Consider the following 27,534-nt stretch of genomic DNA (forward strand, 5'->3'; position numbering starts at 1 on the left):
CAGGGGGCCCAGTCCCCCAGCTGGGCAGTCGGTTTCTCTTGCTTCCTCCCCTTGGCGTTCTCTGGGAAGAGCTCCCATGGGCTGGGCCCTGGCCCCCGCCAAGTCTGTTCCAGGCTTTCTTCGCCTTCCCGCTCCTGGCCCTCTGGCCCACTTCCGCCAGCACCCCTGCCACCTCTGCGGTCCTCCCAGGTGCGCCTCTCCCTGGGATCCCAGAGACCCTCTCTGCCCGTGGGTCCCTTTCTTCGCCTGGGGTTGGGAGTGGGGTTCGTTCGCTGAACGAACGGTCCTGTGCTGGGCCCTCCTCCTCCCCACTCTGGGGTCTGAGCGGGGCTCTCGCTGTGCTCAGAGGACCCCCACTACCGCCGTTGGGGACCCATGAGGTTCTGGTAGGTGTCAGGTCAGGGTAGTCGGGTCAGCCAAAGTCAAGGAGTGGGTGGGAATTTGTGAGCTGGGCCAGGGTGGGTGACCCGGGGGTGCTGGGAAGACAGTCAGACTCCGCCCGCCCCAGGCTCCCAACAGCATCCAGGACCCTGCCCCCAGTCCAGCTGCACCCGACAGCGTGAGGGGAGTCCCCTCCCTGGGTCCTGGACTGAGGCCAGGCAGCGGGGCCTGGGGCCGCCCAGCTACCCGCACACACCTCACCCCTCTCCCAGGCTGCCCCAGCTCGCGGCCGTTTAAAGTCCAGAACCCGGGCGGGCCTCCTTGGGGGCCAGCCCTGTCTGTTGCCACCTGGTCCTGGCGCTCTCCCTTCCCCCCAGGAGCTGGACCACGGCCTCAGGACGCCGCGGCCTTTCCCAGCCTCCTCCAGGCTGGAGGGTGAGCTCAGCCCACCAAGGCGGGAGGGGGCCCTACAAGGTCAGGCTGAGTGGGGGCCCAGGCCCCCCCTCGGTATCTGGGCCTGGCTGTTGGGGTGGAGGAGGGGCAGGGCTGATTATGTATGGACCCAGGAAAGACCTGCTGGCTCACATGGTAAAGAATCTGCCTGCAATGCGGGAGACCCGGGTTCGATCCCTGGGTCAGGACGATCTCCTGGAGAAGGGCATGCAAACACTCCAGTATTCTTGCCTGGAGAATCTCATGGACAGTGGAGCCTGGGCGCTATAAGGGTGGGACGTGACTGAGCGACTGACAACGGCCAGCAGGATCTGGGGGCGGGTGTCAGGGCGCTGCCCGGGGCGCTCCCGCCCCCTTCCTTCCTGGACTCCCTGCACACTGTCCTCTGGCTGCGACCTTCCTCCTGCCCTGGAGCCCGGCCTCCGCCGCCGCGGCGCGTGGATGCGCGCCGGATGGGCGCCTCTGACATTGTCCGTGATCCCACCCGGCTCTCCTGGAAGGTCACAGGCGACCCCGGACAAATCCTGACACATGAAACACGGCGAGCGCGTGACGCCCCAGCTCGGCTGCCCCTCCTGCTACGACCCAGCGCTTTGGGCCCTGGGTCCTCCCTCTTCTCGCGCCCCCTGGGTCTCTTAGCGCGACCCCGCTAGGGGCGGTCCCTTTCCTGGGGCCTCACTGGGCTCCAGCGGCCCGAGAGTCCTCAGGCCTGGAGCCCGAGGCTTGCTCTCCACTTGGGCTGGTGTGAGCTCCGCTCCAGACCGGCCCGCGGGGTCACTTGCGGGGAACTGGGGCGACGCGGGGAAGGGGGGTGCGGGGATGCCGGGGGGCGGGCTAGTCAGGCGCTGGGGGGCGGGCCTGGGACTCCCGCCCTCCCCCTTCCAGGTGGCCCCCTCGCCCCCTGCCTGCGGCGTCGGCGCTGGGGGCTCGCGGGGGCCCGGGGCGCGCGCCGAGCGCCCTCCCTGCACCTGCACCGAGATCGCGGGGCGCATGCGCGGGCCGCGGAGGGCGGGGGCCGAGCCGGGAGGGGTCCTGAGGGCCCCGCGCCCCCGCGCCGGCGCTGGGGATCCGGCATCGGAGCGCGGGGACCCGCTGGGCTGCGGGCGGCGTAGGCATCGGACCCCGCTCTGACCGCGTCCCCGCGCCGCCAGCCCGTGCGGCCCCGGTCGCAGGTTCCCAGGGACGCCGGGCGGGGCAAGCCGGGGCGCCCCCTCCCCAGGATCTCGGTCAAGCGCCGCGTTCAGACAAAGGGGCGGGAGATGGAGACGGAGACGCTTCCGTGACAGCGCCCGGAGGCCGAGGAGGAGGAGCAGGAGGACGAGGCGCTTCGGGGTCCGGCGGCGCGGCCCCAGGTCCGAGCGCTCACCGGCGGCACGCGCGGGAGCGCAGGGCCCTGGCGGGAGGCGCCCGGCCAGCAGTCCCACGGAGCGCCCGTTCCGGGCCGGGACCCCGGCCGCACGCTCGCTCGTCCCCGGCCGGCCTCGCGGGGGCTCGGCTGCTCCGTCGCGCTCCGGGGGCGCCCGCGCCGCCCCCGGCCGGCCGCGGTGCAGCGCCCGAGTGTGCCATCGGGCGGGCGCGGGGGCGGCGTCTGCTCCCACCCTCGAGATCACATGGTGACCCTCGGCAGCCAATGCAGTGGACGCTAGGACCCTGCGGGACCCCGGGCGCCGCGACTGCACCGGCGCCGCTGCATTATAAATACTTCTCCAAAATGCGGCGCAGCTCCCTGCGCGCGCCCCGGCCGCCCGCCGCCTCCGCCCCGCGCTTCTGAGCCGCCGCCGCTGCCGCCGCCGCCGCCGCCGCCGCGGGTCCGAGGGCGCCGCGCCCTTGCCCTGGGCCCGCCGCCCGGCCCGCGTCCCTGCGCTGCGCCGCCCGGCCGGGTGCATGCATTGTGGGCCTCCCGACATGGTCTGCGAGACGAAGATCGTGGCCGCCGAGGACCATGAGGCGCTGCCGGGGGCCCAGAAGGACGCGCTGCTCGCCGCCGCCGGCGCCATGTGGCCCCCGCTGCCCGCCGCCCCAGGGCCGGCCGCCGCCCCCGCCGCGCCCCCGCCCGCGCCGGGCCCCCAGGCTCTCGGCGGCGCCGGGGGCGCGGAGCCGGCCGAGGGGCGCGGCGTGTACATCCGCGAGTTCCGCGCGGCGGAGCAGGAGGCTGCGCGCCGCATCTTCTACGACGGCATCATGGAGCGCATCCCCAACACGGCCTTCCGCGGCCTGCGGCAGCACCCGCGCGCACAGCTGCTCTACGCCCTGCTGGCCGGTCAGTGCGCGGGGCCCCGGCGGGGCGGCGGGGCCCGGGCCGCGGGGCGCACTCCGGCCCGCCGCAGTCCGTGCCCGCCCGGCCCTCTGGGGACGCGCACGGGGCTCCCTCCGATCCTCTCGCCCCCCACCACCCAGCCTTGGCCCTGGGCCTCGTCCCGGGAGGGAGGCGGACCCTTGCCTGCGCCTCGGACGCGCACGTTCTGCGGCGGCCCTGGGGCGAGGTGGCCGCCGGCGCTGGGGTCGATCCGGGCTCCCGGCCAAGGCGCGCGGGGCGGGGGCGTGGGAACCGGTGCGGGCCGGGTGCAGGGGCTGCGGGCGGGAAGGACTGGGGTCTCCACCGGCGTCCCCTCCCCGGTCATCCCAGTTGGAGGCGGGGGAGGGGGGGGCGGCAGGTAGCGCCCGCCGCCGAGGCCCCGCGCCCGGCGCGTGTAACTATATATAATCCGCCGGGCGGGGGAGGTTGCCTCGCCGGCTCCAAGTGCTAATTTATGAGGGGCAGGCAGCCAGCTCCCCGGGGTGCCGGGCGGAGGGAGCACGCTGAGGAGGCGGGGCGAGGGGCGGTGGGCCTGATGCGGGCGCCCCCGCGGGGGGCTTTGAGGCTTGGCCCCTTGAGGCCTTGCAGTGGGAGGGCGGTTCTCCCCATTTCGTAGATGTGGAGCTTGAGGCTGGGCGGGCGGGACTTCCCAAGGTCACGCAGCAGAGGCCTTCCACCGCAGGCACGTCTGCCTCCGAGAGCAGGAGGCCCAGTTCGGCCTTCCTCCCTGGCCCCTGTCCTCACGACGCCCGGAGGCCGGCCCTGAGGTTCTTGGCTGGGGTGGGGCCCCTCAAGTTCCCGAGAGAGACGGTGCCTGGCCTGCCGGCTCTTTGACTTCCCCCAGCCTCACGTGGGCCAGGATATGGGCAGAGCGCCCTTCCCCAGTTAAGGGTCCGGGTGATGGGCAGGGCGGGCAGGGCCCCCCTTCTGTAGTCATGCCCTGACCTGTGCTCGCCAGCGGTTGAGGGCAGCCTGCCAGAGGCCGCTGCTGTGCCCAGGACACTTGGAAGTCGTGATGTCAGGTGTGACGGCATGGCGTCCTCAGGGCCGAGAAGTTTGCCATCAGGGCCGAGTGGAAGCGGCAGCTGTGCTGGCCTTTACTCTTCCAGAGAAAACGGGCCGGGCTGTGGGCTTGGGGTCTCCTCTGCCCACGGCGCCGGTGGTTGTCGACCGGGGGCCAGTGCGGTGCTGGGCTCAGGCGGGCCGCAGGCGCTGCCCCAGCGGGCACTCAGTGCGCCCTCTCCCCGCAGCGCTCTGCTTCGCCCTGACGCGCTCCCTCCTGCTGACCTGCCTGGTGCCCGCGGGGCTGCTGGCCCTGCGCTATTACTACAGCCGGAAGGTGGTCCTCGCCTACCTGGACTGCGCGCTGCACACGGACATGGCCGACATTGAGCAGTACTACATGAAGCCCCCCGGTGAGGCTCTAGCCGCCCCCCGCCCCCCAGGCCTTCCTCCCGGCAGAGCCCCCCCGCCCCAGCAGCCTCCGGTGGGCCGGGGCCAGGGGCTGGGCGCCCGGTGAAGTGAGCCTCCTGGGGACGAGGGTGCTGGCCGAGGGGTGGGGTGCTGTGCGCTGTCAGGGCCGGGCTGGCAGGACTGGGTCCTCCTCCCGGAGCGTCGCCAGCTTCCGTCCTGTGTCCTCTGAGGGCCGGGCGCCGGTGGCCCGAGCTGGCCCTGGGCCACGCTGACCCGCCCTGCTTCTCGGGCTGCCACTGCCCGTCGCCTGGCACCTGTCTCACCCCCCAGGGGCCCTTTCAGTGTGTCTTGTGGGTCCCAGGCTGGCCCAGAACGCTGGGGCCCTGAGTGGCAGGAAAGGGGACCGCACGGTGGGGGTGAGAACCCTAGGAGAACAGGGGTCTCACGTCACGGCTTCCACTTCTGGTCCCTGGGCCACTTAACTAATCCCAGGGTCTCGCCCCGGCCCTGACTTTCTGTAGACGGAGGGGCTGGCACCTGCTCTGGAGCCATCCCCTCCAGGGAGTTTATGCTCCAGGCTGGCCTGGGGGCAGGGGCAGGCTTTTCTCCGTGCCTGGAGTTGGGGCATGAGGGTCCCCCAGGTGCAGGAAGGTCTGTGTGGAGAGGGGCCCGAACGGCTGGTGAGGGTCTAGTAGGACCCTGGCGGGTGGCAGGGAGGGGCAGCCGGGCTAGGGGAAGCAAGGTTCCTAGGGCCGGGCTGACCTGCCTGGCGGGACCAGCTCCGGGCCATGGCGGCAGGTCCATTCCCAGCCCCGAAGCCGCCTGGCAGACCTTGGGCACCCTCGGTTCTGTGTTACCCTCTCCCAAGTCCAAACAAAGCATCTTATCAGCATATTCAGCCCAACTCTGCCCAGGATGGGAGGGGCCTTGCACCAAAGCCTGGAATTGCCCACCCTCTCTGGGGCGCAGTCCTCCTGGAGGTGAGATCAGGTGGGCGGAGACAGCTGGGGGGTCTACAGGAAGACCCCGCGGGGGCAGGGAGGCTGGACGGCGGCCAATCGGGCGCGCTGGGGCTTGTGGGGGCTGCTTCTGCTTTGGGGAAACTGAGTCTGTGCTGACCTCTGACCCAGGGGAGAGCCCAAGCCTGTGGCCATTGGGCAGGTCAGTGGGCGCGGGGGCGGGGGGTGGGGGGAGCGGTCATTCCCAAGCTCTGGCTGCGAGAAAGGCCAGGACAGGGGGTGTGCTGGGGAAGCAGGCGGGGGGGACCCTCAGGTGTCAAGCAGACGGGAGAAGAGTGTCTTCCCGGTGGAGTCATGTGAAGGCACTTTAGGGAGAGGACGTGGCAGTGGGGGCTGGTGTGGCCATGGGTAGGGCGTGCGCAGGCAGGCTCCCTGGAGTGGGCACCACCCCGGCTTAACCTCCTGGATCCCCTGGGCCTCGGGTCACTGGAGGAGATGGCTCTCCCTGTGGCCAGCGCCCTCAGGGCTCTCCCCTCCCATCTTTATCCCTCTGACCCTCCTGTGCCTCTCAGCTCCCCAGAGGTCGCCCCCCTCCTGCCCTGCCCAGAACTGCGGAGGGTCTGGGCGGGGCCTGGGGGCAGGGTGGCGGGCAGGTTGGGCCCGGCGCTTGGCCCAGAGGGGCCCTGCGGGCCGGCTGACACGCGGCGGTGCCCGTGGCCCTGACTCCTCCCTGTTCCCCGCAGGCTCCTGCTTCTGGGTGGCCGTGCTGGATGGCAACGTGGTGGGCATCGTGGCGGCGCGGGCCCACGCGGCAGACAACACGGTGGAGCTGCTGCGCATGTCCGTGGACTCGCGTTTCCGCGGCAAGGGCATCGCCAAGGCGCTGGGCCGCAAGGTGCTGGAGTTCGCCCTGGTGCACAACTACTCCGCGGTGGTGTTGGGCACCACGGCTGTCAAGGTGGCCGCCCACAAGCTCTACGAGTCGCTGGGCTTCAGACACATGGGCTCAAGTGACCGCTACGTGATGCCCGGCATGACCCTCTCGCTGGCCGAGCGCCTCTTCTTCCAGGTCCGCTACCACCGTTACCGCCTGCAGCTGCGCGAGGAGTGACTGCCGTCCGCCCGCCGCCCCGCCCCGCCCGCCCGCCTGTGCCCGCCCCGCCCGCCGCCCGGGCCGCTTTCAGACGCTCACCTTGGCGTGTGTGTTGGGCGTCTCCCTTTTCAACACCACACGGTTCCTTGGCTGGTTCCTGGGGGATGCCGGGCCGGTGTGCATCGATGACACGTGGGAAGGTGGGTGGTCCCTCCAGCCACACCCCCCGCCCTCCCTGGGTCGGGCCACGCCCTGAAGAGTGACAGTGTGGGCCGCCGTGAGCCCACGCAGCTGGTGGCCCCGGCCGGAGCGCCCCCTCACGCTTAGCTCTGAGGTGGCGAGGGGCCCCGTCTTGCCCACCAAGCACAGAGCCTCTGGGGTGAGGCCCCCCCGCGCCCAGCAGACCCCTGGCCGGCAGTGGGGCGGGGCTCGGCCGCCCGCCCCCAGTGGGCGTGGCCTGCCGCCCCCCTGGGGCGCCGGGCTGCCCTGGCCGCTTTGCTCCGCTCTGTGCATGCCGAGGATGTGGCCTGGCTGCAGCATGCTGCATGCCCGCAGCCCCTGCCCCCGCCCCGCCAAGACTGGACCCAGACTGGTGAGCGCCCCGGCCCCCGCCCCGCTCTCTGGAGCCCTGCTGTCCACCTCGCCCCTCGCTTCCCCCAGTCCAGCTCTGCTTCGACGTCGGATCACCCCCTTTCCTTTCGGTACCTGCCCCTCCTCCGCCCGGGCTTTGCTGATTGGCGTCGTCATCCAGGTGTGGTTCCCATAGCGACGTGTGACCCCGCATTGCTCAGGGCCCTCTGGGAGGGCAGGGTGGAGGCGGCTGGGGGGTCCCCGGTCCCCCAGGGCCAGCTCGATAGGGCTTGGTGGCCGCTCCCGGACCCACTGGGGACTTCCTGCCCCGGGGCAGCCGGGCTCTGTCCTGTGAATCTTGACCAACCCAGGCTGCCGCCCGCACCACCGAGCCCGTAGCTTCTCCCAGCCTGAAGCCGACCTATTTTTTAATAAGTTATTTAGACAGAATAGCACTCTGCATGACTTTAACTCTTGGGACAAAATGGTAGTTGATACCTACACACATACACACACACACACCTGTGTGGTCTAGAATATGCACTGTTTCCGGCCCAGTTTGGTGGGGGTGGGTGCCGGGGGGTGGAGGGTTGGTTTGGAGTCTGGAGGGAGACCCTGACTGAACGTCGTTTCCGTCCTGAGGGCACTCCAGGTGGGCGCGGGCGGGAGCAGTTTGCCAGCAGCGTCTAGTGTAGGAGCGGGGCGCCTTCGGGGTGCTCAACCCCTGCCCCAGGTCGCAGGCAGGGGCTTTTGGGAGCAGGGGTGGCCCAGAGCAGGGGAGGAAGGTGGTGGCTGGAGGGGCATAGAGGCCCACCGAGACCCCTTGCTTTGGGGGGGCGGGGAGTGGCAGGCGGCGTGGGCCACTGACCTGGGCCCCACGTGCGGGGCCCTGGAGGGCGCGTCCTCAGAGGCACTTTGAGCGGGCCGCGCCTGGCCTCCCGAGGGGCCCTGGGTACTGTGAGCGGCTGAGATAACTTGCAGAACATTGTACAGACCCCGCGCTCCCCTGTACATTCTCCCCGGTGGTGCCCGGCCCCCGTCGGGGGTGGGAGTTTTGTAGACTGTACAGAAATCGGCCCCCTATTTTCTTGCAGCTCTCAGATTTTGTTAATCTGGATAATACAGACAGACGTAAAGTGTTTTAGCAAAACGGAAAACAAAGCTGTGCCTTTTTCCTCTCTCTGTTGGGTTTGGTGTCGGCTCGGGGTGGCCTTAGGTGGCGAGGGGTGTGGTGGGGCTGCGGCCGGCCTGGGGCCTGGCGGGTCGTGTCCTTGTTCGGTGGCGGCTCCGGGACGCCGCGGGCTTCCTCCCACCCTGTGCCTTTGGGGCCCCTGTCCCCAGTGGGGGCGCGGGCGCGGGGGGCCCTCAGCATCTGTTGGTGTGGACTGGAGCACCTTGAGGGGGTCCCTCCTGGCAGGGGTGTGACCCCCCCCCGTCCCCTGCTGTTTAGGCCCCCGTCCACCCCTGCGGATGGCCCGGAGGGTGCTGGGCACAGGCTGGGCCCGCAGCCTCCCCTCATGCCCTTTGTTGCTGCCAGGACGGACGCCAGGAGGGGTGTGGCAGGGTGGCCGCATGTCCGGAACGCTGCTGTCCAGCTGCCGCCCGGCCCTGAGGTGGGCAGAGGTGCCCATGTACCCCAGGCTGGGTGCGTGCTGAGCCTGGGTCGGGACTCCTGCCCGGTCAGCGTGCGGCCTGGGCTCCTGGGGGCAGGTGTTCCAGCCTCCCCTCAGCCTGGGAGCTAACTGCTCCACAACCATGCACTGCGTTGTGAGTTTTATACCTTTGTAGAAATCCTGATGTCACTTCTACCTCTGTGAAGCGTGCCCCTGGGGTCCTGCCTTGGGGTGTGTCTGGGCAGCTTCTCTGTGTGGGGCGGCCCTGGGCCCCTCCATGCTCAGGGGCCCAGCTTCCAGGCAGCAGAAGCGGGAGGCGGAGCCTGAGCACGTCTTTGCCTGGAGCACCGGCCCAATGGGCCCGTCCGGGTCTTGGGACCCAGGGTGGCTGAGGCTCCAGCACTGCTGGAAGGCCCAGCGTCCTGGCCCGTGACTGGCAGGCCTTGCCCGGGTAAAGGCTCTTCAGGCAGCTGGTCCCGAGGGCGGGCAGCCAGAACGGGTGGTGGGCGTGTGTTGGGGCCAGCCGGGTGGTCTGGCCCCACGCAGGGCCGAGGTGGTGTCCCCCCAGTCCCTCCATCTGTGTTGGGGCTGGCCCAGGGCGGGGGTGGGGTGGATGGATGAGGGGCTTGGACCGGGAGGCCACGTGGTCCCGGGGCCCCCATCCTGCTCTGGAGGTCCTTTCTCAGAGATGGTCCTCGGGGGGTGAGGGGCTCCTTCGTGTCTGGCAAGGGCTTGGCGGCCCTCTGGGCCCCCGGCCTGGCTCTGGCCTCCGGGGGGCATGCTGGAAGTATGGATGCAAGCGTCTGCCTGCCCTTGGGGGCTGTCGCTGTCGGGGGCTGCTGGACCGTGGCCCCGGGCCCTCCCTGGCGCGTGCCATGTGTCACCTCTGCTCCCATGTCTCTGAAGCCACTGCTTCAGCCCCTGAACCTGAGCTGGTGGCCCTGGGGACTTTTGGGGGTTGAGTTCTGGGCCGGGTGCGGGCAGACCCTGGGCTGCGTTTGCTCGGGCTGCCTCGGCGGCGTGAGGCCCGCTGATGCCCAGTGTTGGATGTGGTTTTTTAACAGCAATAATCAGCCACTTCGGAGAAGGGGTGTGCCTGTGTGTGTGCGTGTGTGCCTGTGGGTAGGTGCACATACGTGTGCCTGTGTGTGTGTGCACGTGTGCAGGGGGAGAGCCTGGTGTCTGAGGGCCCTGGGGGGCTGGGGGTGCTTGGCCGGGGCGGGCTGGCCCCGCGGCCTCGTCCGCTCTCCTCCGGCCCAGCCGGCCTGGGTCCCAGCCCTCTCCTGGGCTGAGGCTGCTGGATGGGTCCGCGTGCAGCAGGGGTGCCTGGGGTGAGCTTTTGCCCAGGGTGCTGGCACTGTGGGGAGGGTGGCCAGGGCAGGGACGCTTGGTGACACTCTGCGGGCTGGAGGAGGTCAGATCTGGGGACAGGGGGCCCCCGGGCCAGGCCATCGGACCACGGCGGCCCCGGGCGGGCTACCACCACTGAGTCCACCGTCTGTGTGCCCAGGATGTGCTCAGCGGCCTGCGGGAGGGCCCCGAGGGGCGCCGAGTCCCGGGGGCGCGGGCTGCCGGGCGGGGGGGTCCCTGGCCCCCTGTGCATGTGTGAGCCGTGGGAGGGGCTGCAGCCACTGCCCTGCGCCTGCCCGGCCCCCGATGCTGCTGTTTTTCAATAAAACCCGAGCTGATGGAATCGGGCTCTGTGCTTTCTTGCTGTGTCCTCTGTGTAACACCGGGCCCGGAAGGGCTCCTCCCTGAGGTGCTGGGTATCCCCTTGACCCCGGGGCGGGGGTGGTGGTAGGGTGACCTGTGGGCGGGGGGCCCCCTCTTCCTGTGTCTGCAACCCCGACCTGGCCACCCTGCCCGCTTGCATCTGCCTGCCTGTCTGATGCTCCTTGGAGCTGTGGGCTCACCGGATGGGGTGGGTGGGAGGGCAATGGGACCCCCAGGTCCTGTAAAGAAGGGCCGTGGTGGGGGTTGGGGTGTTAGCCAGGGACGTGGGCGCTGAGACCCCGGGGGGAGGCAACCAGCATGCCCCGGGGCTGCTGAAGCCCACCCAGTGTGACGGCCCCCAGGCGGGCCTTGCTCTGGCTGCCCCCTCCTGCTGGGGCCACATTCCGGGTGGGGGTGTGCCCTCTTCTCTGAGTCTGACTGGGTCCCACCTGCCCTGCGGGGCTGCCTGCACACAGGGGCCCCGCCCTGCCCCGGGAAGGCACTCCCAGGATGGTCGCTGGTCTGCGCGAGGTCCTCACGAGAAGAGGCAGTGATCTCTGCCTTTGTGGTGACGGCATGAACACAGGACATCGCTCAGACATTGACACCAGCCAGACGCAGTGGTGTGGGGGGGCCCCGCGCCCCCCGCCAGGGGCAGGCCCGGCCGTCAGGCCCTGCACGCCCCGGGAGACCGGCGACAACGATTTGAAGCCGTGAGGGGAACGGGCCTGGGCACGGTGAGTGGCTACGACCCCGTCACCCGGAAGAGTGAGGCCACGTCCCACGGGCTTGAGTTGCCGTAAGGCTGGGGGCCGGGCTGGGGCAGGGGGCCTGCTCCCCTCCTGGAGGGGCTCCCTCAGCCCTGCTGGCCTGCCCTGCCCGGCGAGCACCATGCCTCCCTTGGAGGTGGCTCGCGGAGCTGGGACCCAGACCAGGATGCAGGGGCGAGGCCCTGGGGTGAGCCGGGGCGGGGCAGGCCTGCTGGGGCCCCGTCCGGTGAGGCGACCTCTCCGGCCGCAGTGTCCCTGCCGTCCAAGGGGGCAGCTCTGTCTCAGGCCGCAGAGAGGCTCTGGGGTGCTCAGGCCAGACCCTCTCTCGGGCCTGGGGTGTCTGTGAGAAGCGCTGCCGAGCGCCTGGGCACAGGCCCCTCCGGCCCTCAGGAGGGTGGTCGGGCCGTGCTCTCCACCCAGAGCACCGCCACCCGCAGGCTGGCACAGGGGCCTCTGGGAGCCAGGCTGCTAGCTGCTCCCGGCTCCTGCGAGATGCGGAGCAGCTGCCCGGTGGGGGGGACCCAGAGTGGCCGAGGCGCTCGTCCTGACCAGTTTCCTACCCATGGGAAGGATTCACACAGACAGGTGAGGACAGCTCCTTGAGAAGCGTTTACTGCAGGCGGCCCCGGGGGAAGGTGGCCCTGACCACATAGAAAGTGCTGGTGGACGCTGGTTCTCTTCGCTGTTGCCTGGGGCTACAGGCTGAATGAAGGCGAAAAATGCGGGCGCGGGGGTCAGCGCTCTAGAGCTGGCAGGGGCCCAGCTGTTGCTTGGAGACTCGGCAGAATGTTGGTGGGGCTGGGGCCAGGGGCCCTCTGCAGAGGTGCCAGGTGTCCCCAAGAGCGGCCTGCGCTCAGACTCACCTTCAGGGGTACCTGTGCGGGCGCCAGAGGTGAGTGCCCGGCCTCCCTGCCGCCTCCCGGGCCCCCCGGCAGACCAGGGCCCACGGTGCGCAAGCAGCCCCTGGCCCAGACACACGGCCAGACGCCCCGGCAGCTCTGCTAGGGACAGACGACACTCACACACATGCGCACACACACAGACACACACACTCACACACACATATACACACACTCACACACACACATATACACACTCACACTCACACACACATATACACACATGCACACGCACACACACACATATACACACATACATGCACACACACATACACACGCACACACATGCACTCACGCACACACACACATGCACACACACATATACACACTCACACACATATACACTCACACGCGCACACACACACATACACACTCACACACACACATACACACACGCACACACACATATACACACACATATACACACACATGCACTCACGCACATTTATACACACACGTTCAGGCACACATACACATACACACACATGCACTCACGCACATATACACACACACACACACGCACACACATACAGGCACACACACACAAATACACACACACTCACACACGCGCACACACGTATACACACACATTCAGGCACACACATGCATACGTGTGCACACACACATACTCTCATACACACACATGCTCTCACACACACTCTCAAACACACACATGCACTCACACACACATGCACACACTTATACACACATTCAGACACACACACATGCATACGTGCACACACATATTCTCACACACACATGCACACACTTATACACACACATTCAGGCACACACATGCATACGTGCATGCACACACATACTCTCATAGACACATTCACACACTCATACATGTGCACTCATGCACACACATGCACACACATTCAGACACACATGCATACACACACACATACACACTCATACATTCACACACTCATATACTCACGCACTCACACTCACACGCACACGCACACAGACACATTCACTTTCATGCACTCATGCACACACTCAGATATATGCACACACATACATTCACACATTCAGAAGCACTCTCACACATACACTCATACACACACACACACTGTCATACACACATACACTCAGATACACACACATGCACTCACACGCACACATGCATGCACACACACTCACACATATTCACACATACTCAGATACACATGCACACACACGTACACACACACATGCACACACACATTCAGACACACTCTCACGCACTCACACAGATGCACACACACACTTACAGACTCACACACACTGGCAGGCTTACAGGCTCTGGCACACCCACCCCATCATGACGCCTCGACCTTGGCTGAGCCCCCTCACCTGCCGGGCCTCTGTGTGGCAGGGAGGCCTTGGGGGCTGGGCCAGGTGAGGGGTTCAGGGATGGGGGTGTCCCGGTGCCTTGTGGGCCCCCGGGGTATCGGCCGGCTCCAACGGGTGCAGAGGGCCCTGGAGAGCTCTCCCTGGGACCTGATGCTGAGTGTGCCCTGACCACAGCTCAACAGCTCTATCCCCACTGGAGGTGGGGGGGGGCTGCAGTGGCCACCACAGGGCTACTAGCGGGGTGAGGTCAGGCTTCCTGGGCTTCCAGGTACCTCGGGGTCCCCACGTCTCCACCCACCAGGAGAACAAGCTCAGACCACCCTAGATGACGAGTGGTCCCAGCCCTGGCTGGCCCCGGGGGCGCTCCTTCACCCACAGGGCGAGGTCGGGGTGAAGTGAACAGGGCAAGGTGCTCAGAGCAGGCTGCTCCCAGGGGGTGCTGCAGGGAGGCCGGCCCTCTCCTGCGTGTTTCCAGCGGCTCCGGGCTGCCTGTGGCCCCTTTGGGGGGCCGTCTGCATGGCTTCAGGGCCTCCCGCCCCCTTGTTACCCCTCCACCTCCTGAACCTCCTGGGGGAGCCTGGACCGGACCTCTTCCCATGAGGACCCGGGGCCCCGCTGAGCACTGCCCGCCAGCGCTTTGGCTGGAATGGGCCGGGCGAGGGCTCCAGGGAGGGCTGGCAGGGCTGAGCGTGGCCCGCGGCTCCGCCCCTCACCTGCAGCTGCAGTTCCAGCGCCGGCACGTGCTGCAGGGCCTCCATGGTTCCCCGGACGAGGGCTGGACAGAGCAAGGCAGAGACTGCTGGAGCCCGTCGGCAGAGCCGTGCCAGGAGGACACTCAGCCCTGGCTCCCCAGTCCCCCCCCGAGTCCACAGGGTCCCCCCGAGTCCACAGAGTCCTAGAGTCCACAGGGTTCCCTCGGGTCCACAGGGTCCTCGAGTCCACACGGTCCCCTTGAGTCCACAGGGTCCCTGAGTCCACAGGGTCCCCAAGTCCACAGGGTCCCCCCGAGTCCACAGGGTCCCCGAGTCCACAGGGTCCCCGAGTTCACAGGGTCCCCGAGTCCACAGGGTCCCCTCTAGTCCACAGGGTCCCCGAGTCCACAGGGTCCCCCCGAGTCCACAGGGTCCCCCCGAGTCCACAGGGTCCCCTTGAGTCCACAGGGTCCTCGAGTCCACAGGGTTCCCTCGGGTCCACAGGGTCCTCGAGCCCACAGGGTCCCCTTGAGTCCACAGGGTCCTCGAGCCCACAGGGTCCCCCCAAGTCCACAGGGTCCTCGAGTCCACAGGGCCCCCCGAGTCCACAGGGTCCCCGAGTCCACAGGGTCCTCGAGTCCACAGGGTCCCCCCAAGTCCACAGGGTCCCCGTCACAGGGTCCCCGAGTCCACAGGGTCCTCGAGTCCACAGGGTCCCCTGAGTCCACAGGGTCCCCCCGAGTCCACAGGCTCCCCCAGTTCACATGGCCATGGTCCCCTGCCGCCTGAGCAGCCCTGCGGTTCTCCCTGACAGCGTCCAGCTCCCACTGGCCGCGTCCACAGCTCGTGCTTGAGGCACCTTAACTGGCCCAGCCGCAGGCAGTGGGGAGCAGGGCCCTTGGCCCCCAGGGGTACCGTAGCCCCCCCTTCTCTGCCATTGCCCCCTGACTCCCACCCACTGACCGCCACCCCCAGATGGCCAGGCCAGAGCAGCCCGGGTAGGATGGCCTGTGCCCCTGCTGAAACCCCTGTGAGGGTTCAGGTGCCAGCAAAGCCGCAAGGACGGCTGGAGGCACTGGGGGCTGGGGGCCCAGTCACTGGGTGGGGGGTCCTGGGGATGGGAGTGGCCCACGGCAGGGTCACTGGCTCGGGCTTCCCCAGTGTTTGCGCCAAGCCCTCTGCCCCTTGGATGAGAGGACATTCCTCGTGCCCTGAGTCAGCTGATGCTTGGGTACAAAGACTGCAGGCGGCCCGGCGGCTGCTGCCTGCCCCACCACGGCCTCGGGGCTCACGGCAGCCTCATGGGGCGCTGGGCCCGGGTGCCTGCAGGAGGACCAGCGGCTGCCTCTGTGCTGGCAGAGGACCCTGGCAGTGACAAGGGGGTGGGTCGGGCTGGGGGACCCCAGCCTGCTCTCAGGGCGCCGGCAGAGGCCCTGGCCTCCCTGGGAACTGCAGGGGGTCTAGGTCTTCCCAAGGGGAGTCGGGACCTTGGCCCCTCATCGGGTGTGCAGACGACGCCAGGCCCTCGTGTGTCCCCTCCTTTGTGAGACGGACCCGCCGAGGGACCCCAAGTAAGCCCCGGGCGGAGCTGGCACTCCCCGTGGTCACCTGTGCTCCGAGCCCACTCTGCAGGGCCCCTGAGGGCAGGGACCCGAGCACCATGCAGCCTCAGCCGGCGTCTGCCCCCGGGCCCCACTGCATGTGTCGTGACCACCCAGCGTTTCAGAGATGTCACCTGTCTCGTGGTTCCTGGTTGGGCCGGGACACCGGGGCGCCCTCAGCACAGCGCCAGGTGGTGGCTCCCGAGTGCGGGCGGGGGGCCTCTGTGTCTCAGGGAGCCTCACCTCGCCACCTCGTGGCCAGCGGTTTCCCCCACGACGAGGGGGACAGGACTGTTCCTAAAAGGCTCCCTTCCAGATATGGGACTTTCTCCTTCCTTTTTAAGCAGCAAGTGAGCGCATAGCATTCCCTTCAAATGGTTTGTTTTAGACTTGTCATTTCCAAACCCACAGCCACCGTATAAGATGGGACCCTGTGTGGGGTGGGTCCTAGGTAGAATGGGTCCCATGGAGGGTGGGTCTGTGTAGGGTGGGTCCATGGAGGGTGGGTCTGTGTAGGGTGGGTCCATGGAGGGTGGGACAGGTAGAATGGGTCCCATGGAGGGTGGGTCTGTGTAGGGTGTGTCCATGGACGTGGGTCCATGGAGGGTGGGTCCACGCAGGGTGGCCTCCCCACTATCAGGGGTGGTCCCTGGAGGTGAGGGCGCTGAGGCCCGAAGCACCCCCTTTACAGGCAGGTCTGCAGGCAGGTGGTGGCGCTGGGGGTGCGTGGCCAGTTATCCCCCGAGAGCCAGTGGAGCTGGGGACCCAGCCCTGAGACCCCCCTGCCCAGCATCCCTCCTCCACCACGGCTGCAGGAGCGGGTTACCATGCAGGAGGCCCGGGCCCCTCCAGGGCCGAGCTGGAGGCCACGCTCTGGGCCAACAGCTGAGGGGGCTGACCCTGCCACTGTCTCGCAGCCCGGCTCCCGCAGAGGGGGTGCCGGTGCTGCCCCCATCTTCCGGGGCCCCCAGCAGGGCACTTGGCATTCTCTGGGGGCTGCTGGCCGGGGTGCGGCCCCTAGACCGGCCTGGGCATTCTGCTGGTGGCCCCTGCAGGGGGCAGGGAAGGGGCCTGTGAGCCCCCCAGGAGAAGCTTTAACTATTCCTGAAACAGGAGCAACCCCAGCCCCTGGGGGCTCACCCGCGAACTCAGGAACCTGTGAATCCTCCACTTCAAACAGCAGCTCATCGTGAATCTGGGCAAGCAACCTGCAAGACACATGGGAAGGAGACGCCCTGGTGTGGGCCTCAGCCCGTGACCGGGGGCAGCCACAGGGTGGGGGACAGGTGGCTGGGGGCGTGCAGGGCGCCCCACAGCACTGGGCAGTCCGCCTGGGGCTTGGCACTGGCAGCCTGGGAGGCTGTGGCTCAGGGGAGTGGGAGGACCAGGGTGGGCAAGCGGCTGGGGTCAGCGCAGCATCACAAGACAGCCTCCGGGAGGAAGAGAACGGGGCTCAGGGGAGAGGCACCTGCAGGCAGAGGGTCAGGACGAGGGCCTGGGGACCCTCCTGCCCCCTCCCCCGGAGGAAGCTGAGGACACGGCGGGGCTGAGCCTTTGAGAAGAGCCCCTCTCCCCACCCGGGACTTCCCTGGTGGTCCAGCAGTTAGGCATCTGCCTTCCAGCGCAGGGGACGTGGGTTCCACCTCACATCAGGAAACTGAGGTCCCGCGCGCCTCAGAGCAGCTGAGCCTGCAAGGCATGGGTACCGAGCCCAAGCATTGCAGGGACCCCGAGTGTCACGCCTGAGACTCGCGCGGCCAGACGTGAACAAACAGAGGAACGTGCGCACGGAGACAGGAGTCGAAGACCCCCGCTGTTGCTGTTCAGTGGTTGAATTGTGTCCGACTCTGTGACCCCATGGACTGCAGCATGCTGGGCCTCCCTGTCCATCAGCAACTCCCGGAGCTTGCTCAAGCTCATGTGCATTGAGTCGGTGATGCCATCCAACCATCTCGTTCTCTGTCGTCCCCTTCTCCTCCTGACCTCAATCTCTCCCAGCATCAGGGTCTTTTCCAATGAGTTGGCTCTTTCCAATAGACATTAGAGAAGCCCCCTGAGACCGTCATGGGGGCAGGACCCCGACAGGGACTGGCCTCTAGCTGAGGCCACTCCACAGGCACCCGACCCCAGCCCACAGCCTGGGCACCTCAGAACTGCCCTCCAGGCCACTCGCTGCCCCCGAGGCACCACCTCACCCCCCACCCCACACCCTGGACTCGGGGTCCGGGCTGAGCCACAGGGGCAGGGTTCATGCTCACTCCGGCCCCTTCTGCTGGGCGGGTCCTGGCTCTGCGCCCTCTCTGAGCACCCTAACGCACCCCCTGGAGGGGGTCTGTCCCCACCCACCTCGGGGTACACGGACGCCACGATGAGAGGAGGTGTGGGGGCCGCAGAGGCACTGCTGAGGGGCCGGGGTTCCGGAAGGACTTGCACTCACATGCCCGTGGCTGGCGGGGGGCTCCTGTGTGCCCAGGGTGGGAGTGGAGGAAGGGGGCACCCCAGGCATCAGCCCCTGCAGCTCTGCGTGGCTGCCCAGGACCCAGCCAGCGAGGGCCAGTCATGCGGGTGACACCTGCTGGGGCTCTGAGCCCGGGCCCGGAACCAGCCCCTGGCTGGTCAGACGGAGCAGGTGACCCCTGAGCGCTCAGGGAGGGGATGGCGGCACGGGGCCCATGGCCCTCGGCAGGGTGGGAGGCCTGCCCTCTGTGTGAGCCAGCCTCTGCCTCCAGCATGCTGCTTCCCAGGGGAGGGGCCACGCCCTGTCCTTGTCCCGTCACGGCCTGGACGCAGCAGGCCCAGAGCTTGTGGGAAGGGGCAGCACGTGGCGGCGAGGTGTGCCCCCTGACTGGGGGCAGCAGGGTGGTGGGTCCTGGCTGGGGGCAGGGAGCTTCAAGACCGAAGGGCAGGACGTTGGGACTGAGAAGCACAGGCCACTCGGGCCTACTTGCCCCTTCTCTGGGCCCGGGTGGAGTGGCGATGAGGCTGGGCCCCCGCCCCCAGAGTGAGGGCCCCACTAACCCTTAGGAAGGCTCTTTAAGGGCTAACTTGCCAGGGGATGGGGGTCAGGCACACTTTTGATCACCACTACTTCCTCCTTGTGTGCACGAGGCGCTGTGATGGCTGGAGCAGCCACCTCCACACTGGCACCAAGAGGGGAAAGGCCAGAAAGACAGAGGGGCCTCAGCCTGCTGCCCTGAGCCTCTGAACCAAAGCCAGTGCGGGTGCTGGACTCCCCACCGTGGGGACAGCCCACCTGGGGGACGGATTCATCCACAGGGCACTTGGGGTCCACAGGGAGCAGGCTGGGGGCCGGCAGACCCCTGGTAGAGGGCCTGAGTTTTCTGCGCAGCCTTGGGATCAAGGCTGTTGGTGCGGTCCTCCCGGAAGCCAGCCTGGCCGACGTCAAGGCCTCTGCTGTGCTCTTAGGCTCCCAAGGGGACTTAGTGTTCCGATGGGCAGAACTCGGAATAGGCACTTGTAACTTCTTCCAGATTTAGCAGCAAGAGTTCTCACACTTCCTGAAGTCACATGGTGAACTTCTGAGCTGCTGGAGCGGTCGAGACCGAAGAGCACAACCGTTAGTCACTCACACCTCGCTCTGCAGCTGACTGCAATGTCACCGTGTTTCTAACTGCAAACTGGGGCGCGGGAGGTGCCCCAAGTGGGTGGTGAGCACGGGTGTCAGACCCGTTGCTTCCTGGGAAGCCAGCTGATGTCCCATCCACTCGTCCTGCGCTGATGGCAGGCCAGGCTGCACAGAACGTGCTCCTGTGGAGACGCCCCATCAGAGCCGCACCCTGTCTCCCATCTGTGCCCAGGGCGGCTCCCCTCCAGGCCACCCAGCTCTGGGTGCTGAGGGTGTCGGAGGCCTGGCTGCCGGCCTTGAGGGACGCAGCCGGGCCCTCGCCCTCTGTTGCGCTGATGCTCAGTGCTCCCTCCCACTGAGGACGGGCCAGCCGCCCCTGGGAGGAGGCTGCTCGAGGCCTCGCGCCCACAGGCAGCTGCTGGCGGACGGGTGCCTGGAGGGTGCGGAGTGGGGGCCTGGGGGCACAGACGGTCACTGGGGGTCGCAGGGCCAGCTGCTGGGAGGCTTGTGTCCACCCCAGCAGTGCTGGTCGGCGCATCCTGGGGCTGCAGCGCCCGTGGGGCTTGGCCCGAACGCCTGTGTGGTGGGCGGCCCAGGTCCCCGTGCCCTCGCCGCCTGGGGGGCCTGGTCATCTTCTCTGTGCCCCAGGCACCTCCGCTGCCCCTCCTGCGGCCGGAAGCGCAGGGGCCCAGGTGCGGCTCGGCTTGACGGGGCCCTGGGGTGGCTGCTACCCTCAGGAGGGCAGAGGGCAGAGGGCTGCCCATGTGGAGAGAGGGCCCTGCAGTCCCACAGCCCCGGGCAGAGGGGTAGGGAGGGTCCTCCGAGGCCGTCTCGCTGCCGAGGGGCTGCGGGCCTCTGTGAGCCCAGGGCGAGGAGGCCCCATGCCGGTCCAGGCCGGGTGAGCGGGGCCGTGCTGTGACGCATCCTCAGCCTCCCTTCTCTGCACGTGCGAGCTGGAACCCACAGTCCCCAGAGCTTCCTTCCAGGCCCGACGTGTCCTGAGACCTGGAGGGCCTGTCCCCCGTCCACAGAGAGGGTGTGGGGGTCAGGAGTGCCCAGCCTCTCCTGCAGCCCGTGGGTGGCGAGCGGGGGCCACCCCGTGGCTCCAGCCGGGTGAGGCCGTGTTGGGAGCCCAGTTGATGCGGTCCAGCCTCGGCTCTGGGTACCCAGCCCGCCCCTGCCCCTCCGCTCCTGTGGTCACATTCACGGGCACAGTGTGGACGGCCTGCTGCAGTTTCTAAAGCGGCAGGATGCGGTCGACGTGTTTTGTTTCGAAACACGTTTCTTGCAGACAGCGGGCAGAGGTGACCGCTGTGTTTCTGGATTCCTCTAAACAGCCCCAGACCCTCGTCTGCCAGCTTCCCTCCCATGGCCCACAGAAACTTCCGGGACCTACAGCAGCTCGAGGGCAGAGCAGGCCCCGGTTTCCGGCTGCTGCAAAGACAGAGAGCGGGCCTGAGCCCCCATACTCTCGGCCATGTCAGCCCCGGAAACGACACAGGCGAGCAGGAGGCGCAAACTCAGGATCCAGTCAGGGAGCCGGCAGGAGAGACCCCGAGATGAGCGCATGCCCACTGGGCTCCCTCCACCCCGCTGCTGCAGAGGCAGGATGACAGCCCAGACCCCGGGCAGGAGCCGTAGGCACCGGCTCTCAGGCGTCCCACGCCGCGCCCTTCCTCCAGGCCTGCGTGACAGCGCTCCTCCCTGGGCTATGAGGTGACCTACAGGCCAGGGTTCAGGGCTGGACGGGGGCCACATGGCTGGGACGCAACACCGCGTTTCTGGGCCAGGCCTCTGCCCGGGACGTGCTTCTCTATGAAGCTGCCGAAATCGCCCAGAGAATGTAGGCTCCTTTGCTGCCCTGCCTGTAGCATTGTTGATACCATCTTTCTAAATTCCAAAAACAGACTTTTGGACTCAGTGGGAGAAGGCGAGTGTAGGATGATTTGAGAGGATAGCATTGAAACATGTATGTTCATTTCAGCTCAGTTCAGTCACAGTTGTGTCCGACTTTTTGCGACCCCATGGACCGCAGCACGCTAGGCCTCCCTGTCCAACTCCTGGAGTTTACTCAAATTCATGTGCATAGAGTCGGTGATGCCATCCAACCATCTCTTCCTCTGTCATCACCTTCTCCTCCCGCCTTCAACCATTCCCAGCATCAGGGTCTTTTCCAATGAGTCAGCTCTTTGCATCCAGTGGCCAAAGTATTGGAGTTTCAGCTTCAGCATCAGTCCTTCCAATGAATATTCAGGACTGATTTCCTTTAGGATGGACTGGTTGGATCTCCTTGCAGGCCAAGGGACTCTCAAGAGCCTCTTCTTCTCCAACACCACAGTTCAAAAGCATCAATTCTTTGGTGCTCAGCTTTCTTTACAGGTCCAAACTCTGACATCCATACATGACTACTGGAAAAACCATAGCTTTGACTAGGTGGACTTTTGTTGGCAAAGTAATGTCTCTGTTTTTTAATATGCTGTCTAGGTTGGTCATAACATTTCTCATAACATTAAAAGAGAAGCATCTTTTAATTTCATGGCTGCAATCACCATCTGCAGTGATTTTGGAGCCCCAAAAAATAAAGTCTCTCACTGTTTCCCCATCTATTTTCCATGAAGTGATGGGACCAGATGCCATGATCTTAGTTTTCTGAATGTTGAGTTTTAAGCCAACTTTTTCACTCTTCTCTTTCACTTTCATCAAGAGGCTCTTTAGTTCACTTTCTGCCATAAGGGTGGTGTCATCTGCATACCTGAGGTTATTGATATTTCTCCTGGCAATCTTGATTCCAGCTTGTGCTTCATCCAGCTCAGCGTTTCTCATGATGTACTCTGCATATAAGTTAAATAAGCAGGGTGACAATATACAGCCTTGACGTACTCCTTTCCCAATCTGGAACCAGTCTGTTGTTCCATGTCCAGTTCTAACTGTTGCTTCCTGACCTGCTTCAGGAGGCAGGTCAGGTGGTCTGGTGTTCCCATCTCTTTCAGAATTTTCCAGAGTTTGTTGTGGTCCACACAGTCAAAGGCTTTGGCATAGTCAATAAAGCAGAAGTAGATGTTTTTCTGGAATTCTCTTGCTTTTTCGATGATCCATGGATGTTGGCAATTTGATCTCTGGTTCCTCTGCCTTTTCTAAAACCAGCTTGAACATCTGGAAGTTCACGATTCACATACTGTTGAAGCCTGGCTTGGAGAATTTTGAGCATTCTTTGGCATTGCCTTTCTTTGGGATTGAAATGAAAACTGACCTTTTCCAGTCCTGTGGCCACTGCTGAGTTTTCCAAATTTGCTGGCATATTGAGTGCAGCACTTTCACAGCATCATCTTTTAGGATTTGAAATAGCTCAGCTGAAATTCCATCACCTCCACTGACTTTGTTCACAGTGATGCTTCCTAAGGCCCACTTGACTTCACATTCCAGGATGTCTGGCTCTAGGTGAGTGATCACACCATCGTGATTATCTGGGTTGTGAAGATCTTTTTTGTACAGTTCTTCTGTGTATTCTTGCCACCTCTTCTTAATATCTTCTGCTTCTGTTAGGTCCATACCATTTCTGTCCTTTATTGAGCCCATCTTTGCATGAAATATTCCCTTGGTATCTCTAATTTTCTTGAAGAGATCTCTAATCTTTCCCATTCTACTGTTTTCCTTGGTTTGTTTGCATTGATCGCTGAGGAAGGCTTTCTTATATCTCCTTGCTATTCTTTGGAACTCTGCATTAAGATGCATACATCTTTCCTTTTCTCCTTTGCTTTTCATTTCTCTTCTTTTCACAGCTATTTGTAAGGCCTCCTCAGACAACCATTTTGCCTTTTTGCATTTTCTTTTTCTTGGGGATGGTCTTGATCACTGCCTCCTGTACAATGTCACGAACCTCTGTCCATAGTTCTTCAGGCACTCTGTCTATCAGATCTAATCCCTTGAATCTATTTCTCACTTCCACTGTATAATTGTAAGGGATTTGATTTAGGTCATACCTGAATGGTCTAGTGGTTTTCCCTACTTTCAATTTAAGTCTGAATTTGGCACTAAGGTACATAGGGCTTCCCTGGTAGCTCAGTTGGTAAAGAATCTGCCTGCAGTGCAGGAGACCCCAGTTCAATTCCTGGGTCGGGAAAATCCCCTGGAGAAGGGAAAGGCTAGGCACTCCAGTGTTCTGGCCTGGAGAATTCCAGGACTCTATAGCCCATGGGGTCGCCAAGAGTCGGACACGCCTGAGTGACTTTCCCTTTCACGTCACCATCTGTGAAACCGCTGACCAGCGCAAGTTCAGTGCACGAAGCATGGCACCCAAAGCCAGGGCTCGGGAACAACCCAGGGGGAGGGGTGGGGAGGGAGGTGGGGGGGCTCAGCATGGGGGGACACAGGCACACCTGTGGCCGATTCATGTCACCGTATGGCAGAAACCACCGCAGGACTGTAAAGCAACTGCTCTTCACTTAAAATAGATAATTAAACAAAGAACGCAGGCTCCAAGGTGGCCATGAGCAGGAGGAAATGTCTGACGACATAAAGGAGAAAGCTTCCTGAGGGAAGGTGGACGGCCTCAGGTGCGGGAAGCATCCTTCACCGTGAGGATGTAAGAGCACCAGGAGTGCAAGAACGCGGCAAAGCTCTGTGGAGAGGGCGGCCGGGGCGCAGGTCCTTGTCTCAGAAGGTCCCGTGTGCCAGCGGGTCCCCTGTCCCAGAAGGTCCCGTGTGCCAGCGGGTCCCCTGTCCCAGAAGGTCCCGTGTGCCAGCGGGTCCCCTGTCCCAGAGGGTCCCCTGCCCCTGGGGGTCCCGTGTCCCAGCAGCAGCAGGAGGAGTCCAGCTGTCCTCACGGCTGGGGGCGCACTGCAGGCACATGGGGGTGAGCACGCACCCCCAGGGTGGGCCCATGGCACATAGCGTTTCAGAAGGTTTTCCCACCTAACCCGCACGTGCTTCGCCCCGGGTGTGGGCAGGCTGGCCCCAGGGAGGGGCTCCTCAGCAGGGCCGGTCCCTGCTGGCCACACGCAGAGCCGGAGGCCCCTAGGTGAGGCGGGCAAATGCACGTGGAGGCCGAGGAGGGAGGGGGAGACCAGGGGGCTGCCAGGAGGGAATTCACCCCACCTGTGCCCAGGCCGGGACCTCAGGGGGCCAGCAGAGCCTGGGTGGGCGAGCTGCAACTGGGGTGGGCGGCAGGCCCACACCCTGCCAGGGAGGGCAGGTCCTGGGACTGGGCTGGGTGGCTGGCAGCTCACTCACTGACCTGGCCGTCAGGGTAGGCGACGTGGCCACAGCCGTGAAGACGCGGATCATGGCCATCTTGCAGAGGTCGGCGGCCGAGCCTGTGGGACCAGAGGGCTCCGGTTCAGGCGCTGTGTGAGGCCCCGCTCGCATCCTGCCGCCCGGGCGGCCTGAGCCGTCCACACCGCGGGGCGCGTGGCCCACACCCAGTGGGTCAGAACCGTGGGCCTCCCTCTCGACTCTCAGCTCCTGCAGGTGTGGGGCCCCCCTCCTCCTGCGGACCTGGCCCCTGGCTGGGTCATCTGGAGGCTCCAGTAGGGAAGGCTCCCTCTCGGACGACCTCGGGTGACGGCCGGGTTCACTTCCTTGGAACCAGCAGACGGAGGTTCCTGCTTCCTGGGGGCCATGGGCCTCTCCCCAGAGTCTGCTTGGCTCCTCCATGGTCAGAGCCTCAGACACTGGCCCCTAAACCTTCTCTCAAGGGCCCACCTAGTCAGGCCAGGTCCACCTGGGGTGTCCCCTTCTGACGAGCTGAGGTCAGCTGACTGAGGACCCTACATCCCAGACCCCCTTTTGCCACATAACATGGCTCCCCAGGAGCCCCGGGAGCAGGGTCTCAGCACACTCCCATGCTCTGACCACACCGTGTCCACTGCACCAGCCGGCAGGACGACGGGGCCGGGACTGAGGCCGTGGGTCACTCCCTGCTCCCACAGCCACCCACCACGTAGCCCTTGGCCCTCGGCAAGCCTCAGGCTCCTGGTGTGTGGAGTGGGGCTGCCGTCCCAGCCCTAGGACATGGGCAGGGCCAGTCACATGGTCAGCGGGAACCCTGCGAGGTGCGGGCCGGCACGGGGGAGCTGCTCGTTCCAGTGCCCAGCTCACAGTGGGTGTCTCAACAACTGGCTCTGCTCCTGGGACGAGACTGAAGCTCAGGTCTCCACTCCTGGCCTGAAGCCCCTCAGAGTTCCGAGGTTCACTGAGGAACAAGTCTGCCGTCCGTGGGCCTCCTCCCCCCACCTCAGGGCCGCAGCTGCACCCGGAGCACCGCTGGTCTCTGCAGCCAGGCTGCCGGCCTCGTGGGATCTCGGGGCCTGGGGACCCTCTGCCCTGGCTGGATGTTGGGAGGCTTGCTGCCTTAGGAGGAGTGGGCAGGGCTGCGAGGTGAGAAGACAGGAGGGGAAGCAGGGTGTGGGTGGGGGCCAAGGGCAGAGGTGGGGCCCCTGGGCAGGGGGTGCACCAGCTGAGCACAGCCCAGCCTGCAGGTGGGCCACGTGTTCTGAGCTGGCCCCTCAGGAGGGGCCTCGGCTAGGAGGTGACCCTGCGTCCAAGTCTTCCCGTCAGCCTCCCATGTGGAGACGTCTGTGTGCGGTTCCCCCTCCAAACCAGCCTGAGGGCCAACCCCCATGTCTCGGGGACAGACCAATGCTGTGGCCCCACCACGTCCCCACCCGAGACAGCCTCCTGAGAAGCAGGCCCTCTGAGGCTTGGGGCTGTCAGTGTTCCCGGCTCTTGTCGGGGGGTCACACGGGGTGGGACCTGGGGAGGCGCGACCCTGAGCCCAGACCAGTCCTGCCTGCCGCTCCTCTCCTCTGGCCAAGCGAGGTGCAAGGCTGAGCCTGGGGCAGAGCCGCGCCGGCCTCTCCGTGGGGTTCGCGGGGACTCGCCCTCTGTCCCCTGCGGCCCACGCCTCCTGCTCTGGGTCTGGGTGCCTTCTACCACAGACGCCCCTCCAGGACTCCGTCCCGCCTCCAGCCCTGCCTCTGGGCCTGCGGGCTTTGGCTCTCCACCCTTGGCCCCTGGGGTCACAAGTGGGGACACAGCTGGGCTCCCAGGCTCCCTGGGGCCTCCCGAGGAGGGCGCTGGGCATGTTGAATGTGGTCATGCCCCTGCCCTCTCTCCACCTGGACGCCCAGGGCTCCCAGACCTGGAGGCCCGCGCACGTGGGCCCTCCGCCCGCCTCCTGCACGGAGCCCTGGAAGGTGCGCCGGGCCCCGCGGCTTCACACCTGCCAGGGCCGCAGGGAGAGTCCAGGCCGAGGGTCGTGGGATGGGCCTCCGACTGACTCTAGCGCTGGTGGATGACCTCCGGGACCCTGCCCGCCGCCTGCAGAGCTGGCCTCGCGGGGACAGCTCCAACAGTCACCCATCCCGTGGGGCTGAAAACCCAGGAGGAGAGCGGCTCCAGCACCTTGCACCACGAAGTTCACCGCCTGCCGCTCTGCCTGCGCCCGAAGCTGCGGGTCATGAGCTCGGATCCTGGGTAGTGGCCTCCTGCGGCCCATGAGGGACTCCACGTAGCCTGCAGTATGGGAGGGAAGCGGGAGGAGGGCGGCGGTGAGCAGGAGCGGTGCCTGGGGCCCAGCCCTCTGGCTGTGGCTGCACCAGTGGAAGTCCCGCCCCCACCCCACCCCGCTGCAGCCGGGGCTCCACCCAAGGCCTTCAGGCCTCATCCAGCGCGGGACACGCTGTTCTGTGTGGACACGGATTCTATGTCGGGAAGCGGGACGGTGGCAGGGGCCTGGGCTTTGCACCCTCTCTGACTTCTGTGCTGCGCTCACATCTGACATGGGGCAGAAGGACGGTTTTTACACTAAAAGGTGAAAATCCACGTGCGGGACTTGGGTGCAGGAGTAATTCTGGGCGGGTGGCAGCTGGAACTGGGGAGGAAACATCGTTCCTTAGTCCGCTCAGGGAGGGGTTGGGGGTCTGCGGCAGAGACCACATCCCTCACTCCAGGGCCAGGCTCTGTGGGCCCCACGCTTCCGTCCCTGGGATCCTCTTCAGGAAGAAGAACAAAGAGGTGCTGTGTGGGTTATGCTCCTGACCGGTGAGGATGCTGGTTTTACTAGGTGTTGGTAAGAACAAAATCCCCAGCTTGATCTGACACGTGTCCGGGGACTGGAAGAATGGCTTGTATGTGTGGTTGTTACAAGAATGACCG

At 65.6% G+C, this 27,534-nt stretch overlaps 2 protein-coding genes across 4 annotated transcripts in view; one reads left to right on the forward strand and one right to left on the reverse strand.

Moving 5' to 3' along the window:
- Window positions 1-2,718: 2,718 nt before the first annotated feature.
- On the forward strand, window positions 2,719-8,326 carry NAT8L (N-acetyltransferase 8 like). Its single transcript, XM_020914933.2, has 3 exons — window positions 2,719-3,094; window positions 4,381-4,545; window positions 6,246-8,326. The coding sequence occupies exons 1-3, from the start codon at window positions 2,719-2,721 to the stop codon at window positions 6,611-6,613; spliced, it is 909 nt and encodes a 302-aa protein (XP_020770592.2). The 3' UTR covers window positions 6,614-8,326.
- Window positions 8,327-11,847: 3,521 nt separating this feature from the next.
- The window catches only part of POLN (DNA polymerase nu), a 141,882-nt gene continuing 126,195 nt past the window's right edge, over window positions 11,848-27,534 (reverse strand). For all 3 annotated transcript variants that reach the window (XM_070462432.1, XM_070462431.1, XM_070462433.1), the window contains 5 exons: window positions 26,782-26,892; window positions 24,614-24,692; window positions 16,935-17,002; window positions 14,215-14,276; window positions 11,848-12,136 (listed from right to left, as the gene is read on the reverse strand). In XM_070462432.1, coding sequence (XP_070318533.1) covers window positions 11,996-12,136; window positions 14,215-14,276; window positions 16,935-17,002; window positions 24,614-24,692; window positions 26,782-26,892 — 461 coding nt within the window. In that variant the 3' untranslated portion in view covers window positions 11,848-11,995. The remainder of the gene's footprint in view (window positions 12,137-14,214; window positions 14,277-16,934; window positions 17,003-24,613; window positions 24,693-26,781; window positions 26,893-27,534) is intronic.

Source organism: Odocoileus virginianus, unplaced genomic scaffold, assembly GCF_023699985.2.
Source record: "Odocoileus virginianus isolate 20LAN1187 ecotype Illinois unplaced genomic scaffold, Ovbor_1.2 Unplaced_Scaffold_5, whole genome shotgun sequence".
Lineage (NCBI taxonomy): Eukaryota > Metazoa > Chordata > Mammalia > Artiodactyla > Cervidae > Odocoileus > Odocoileus virginianus.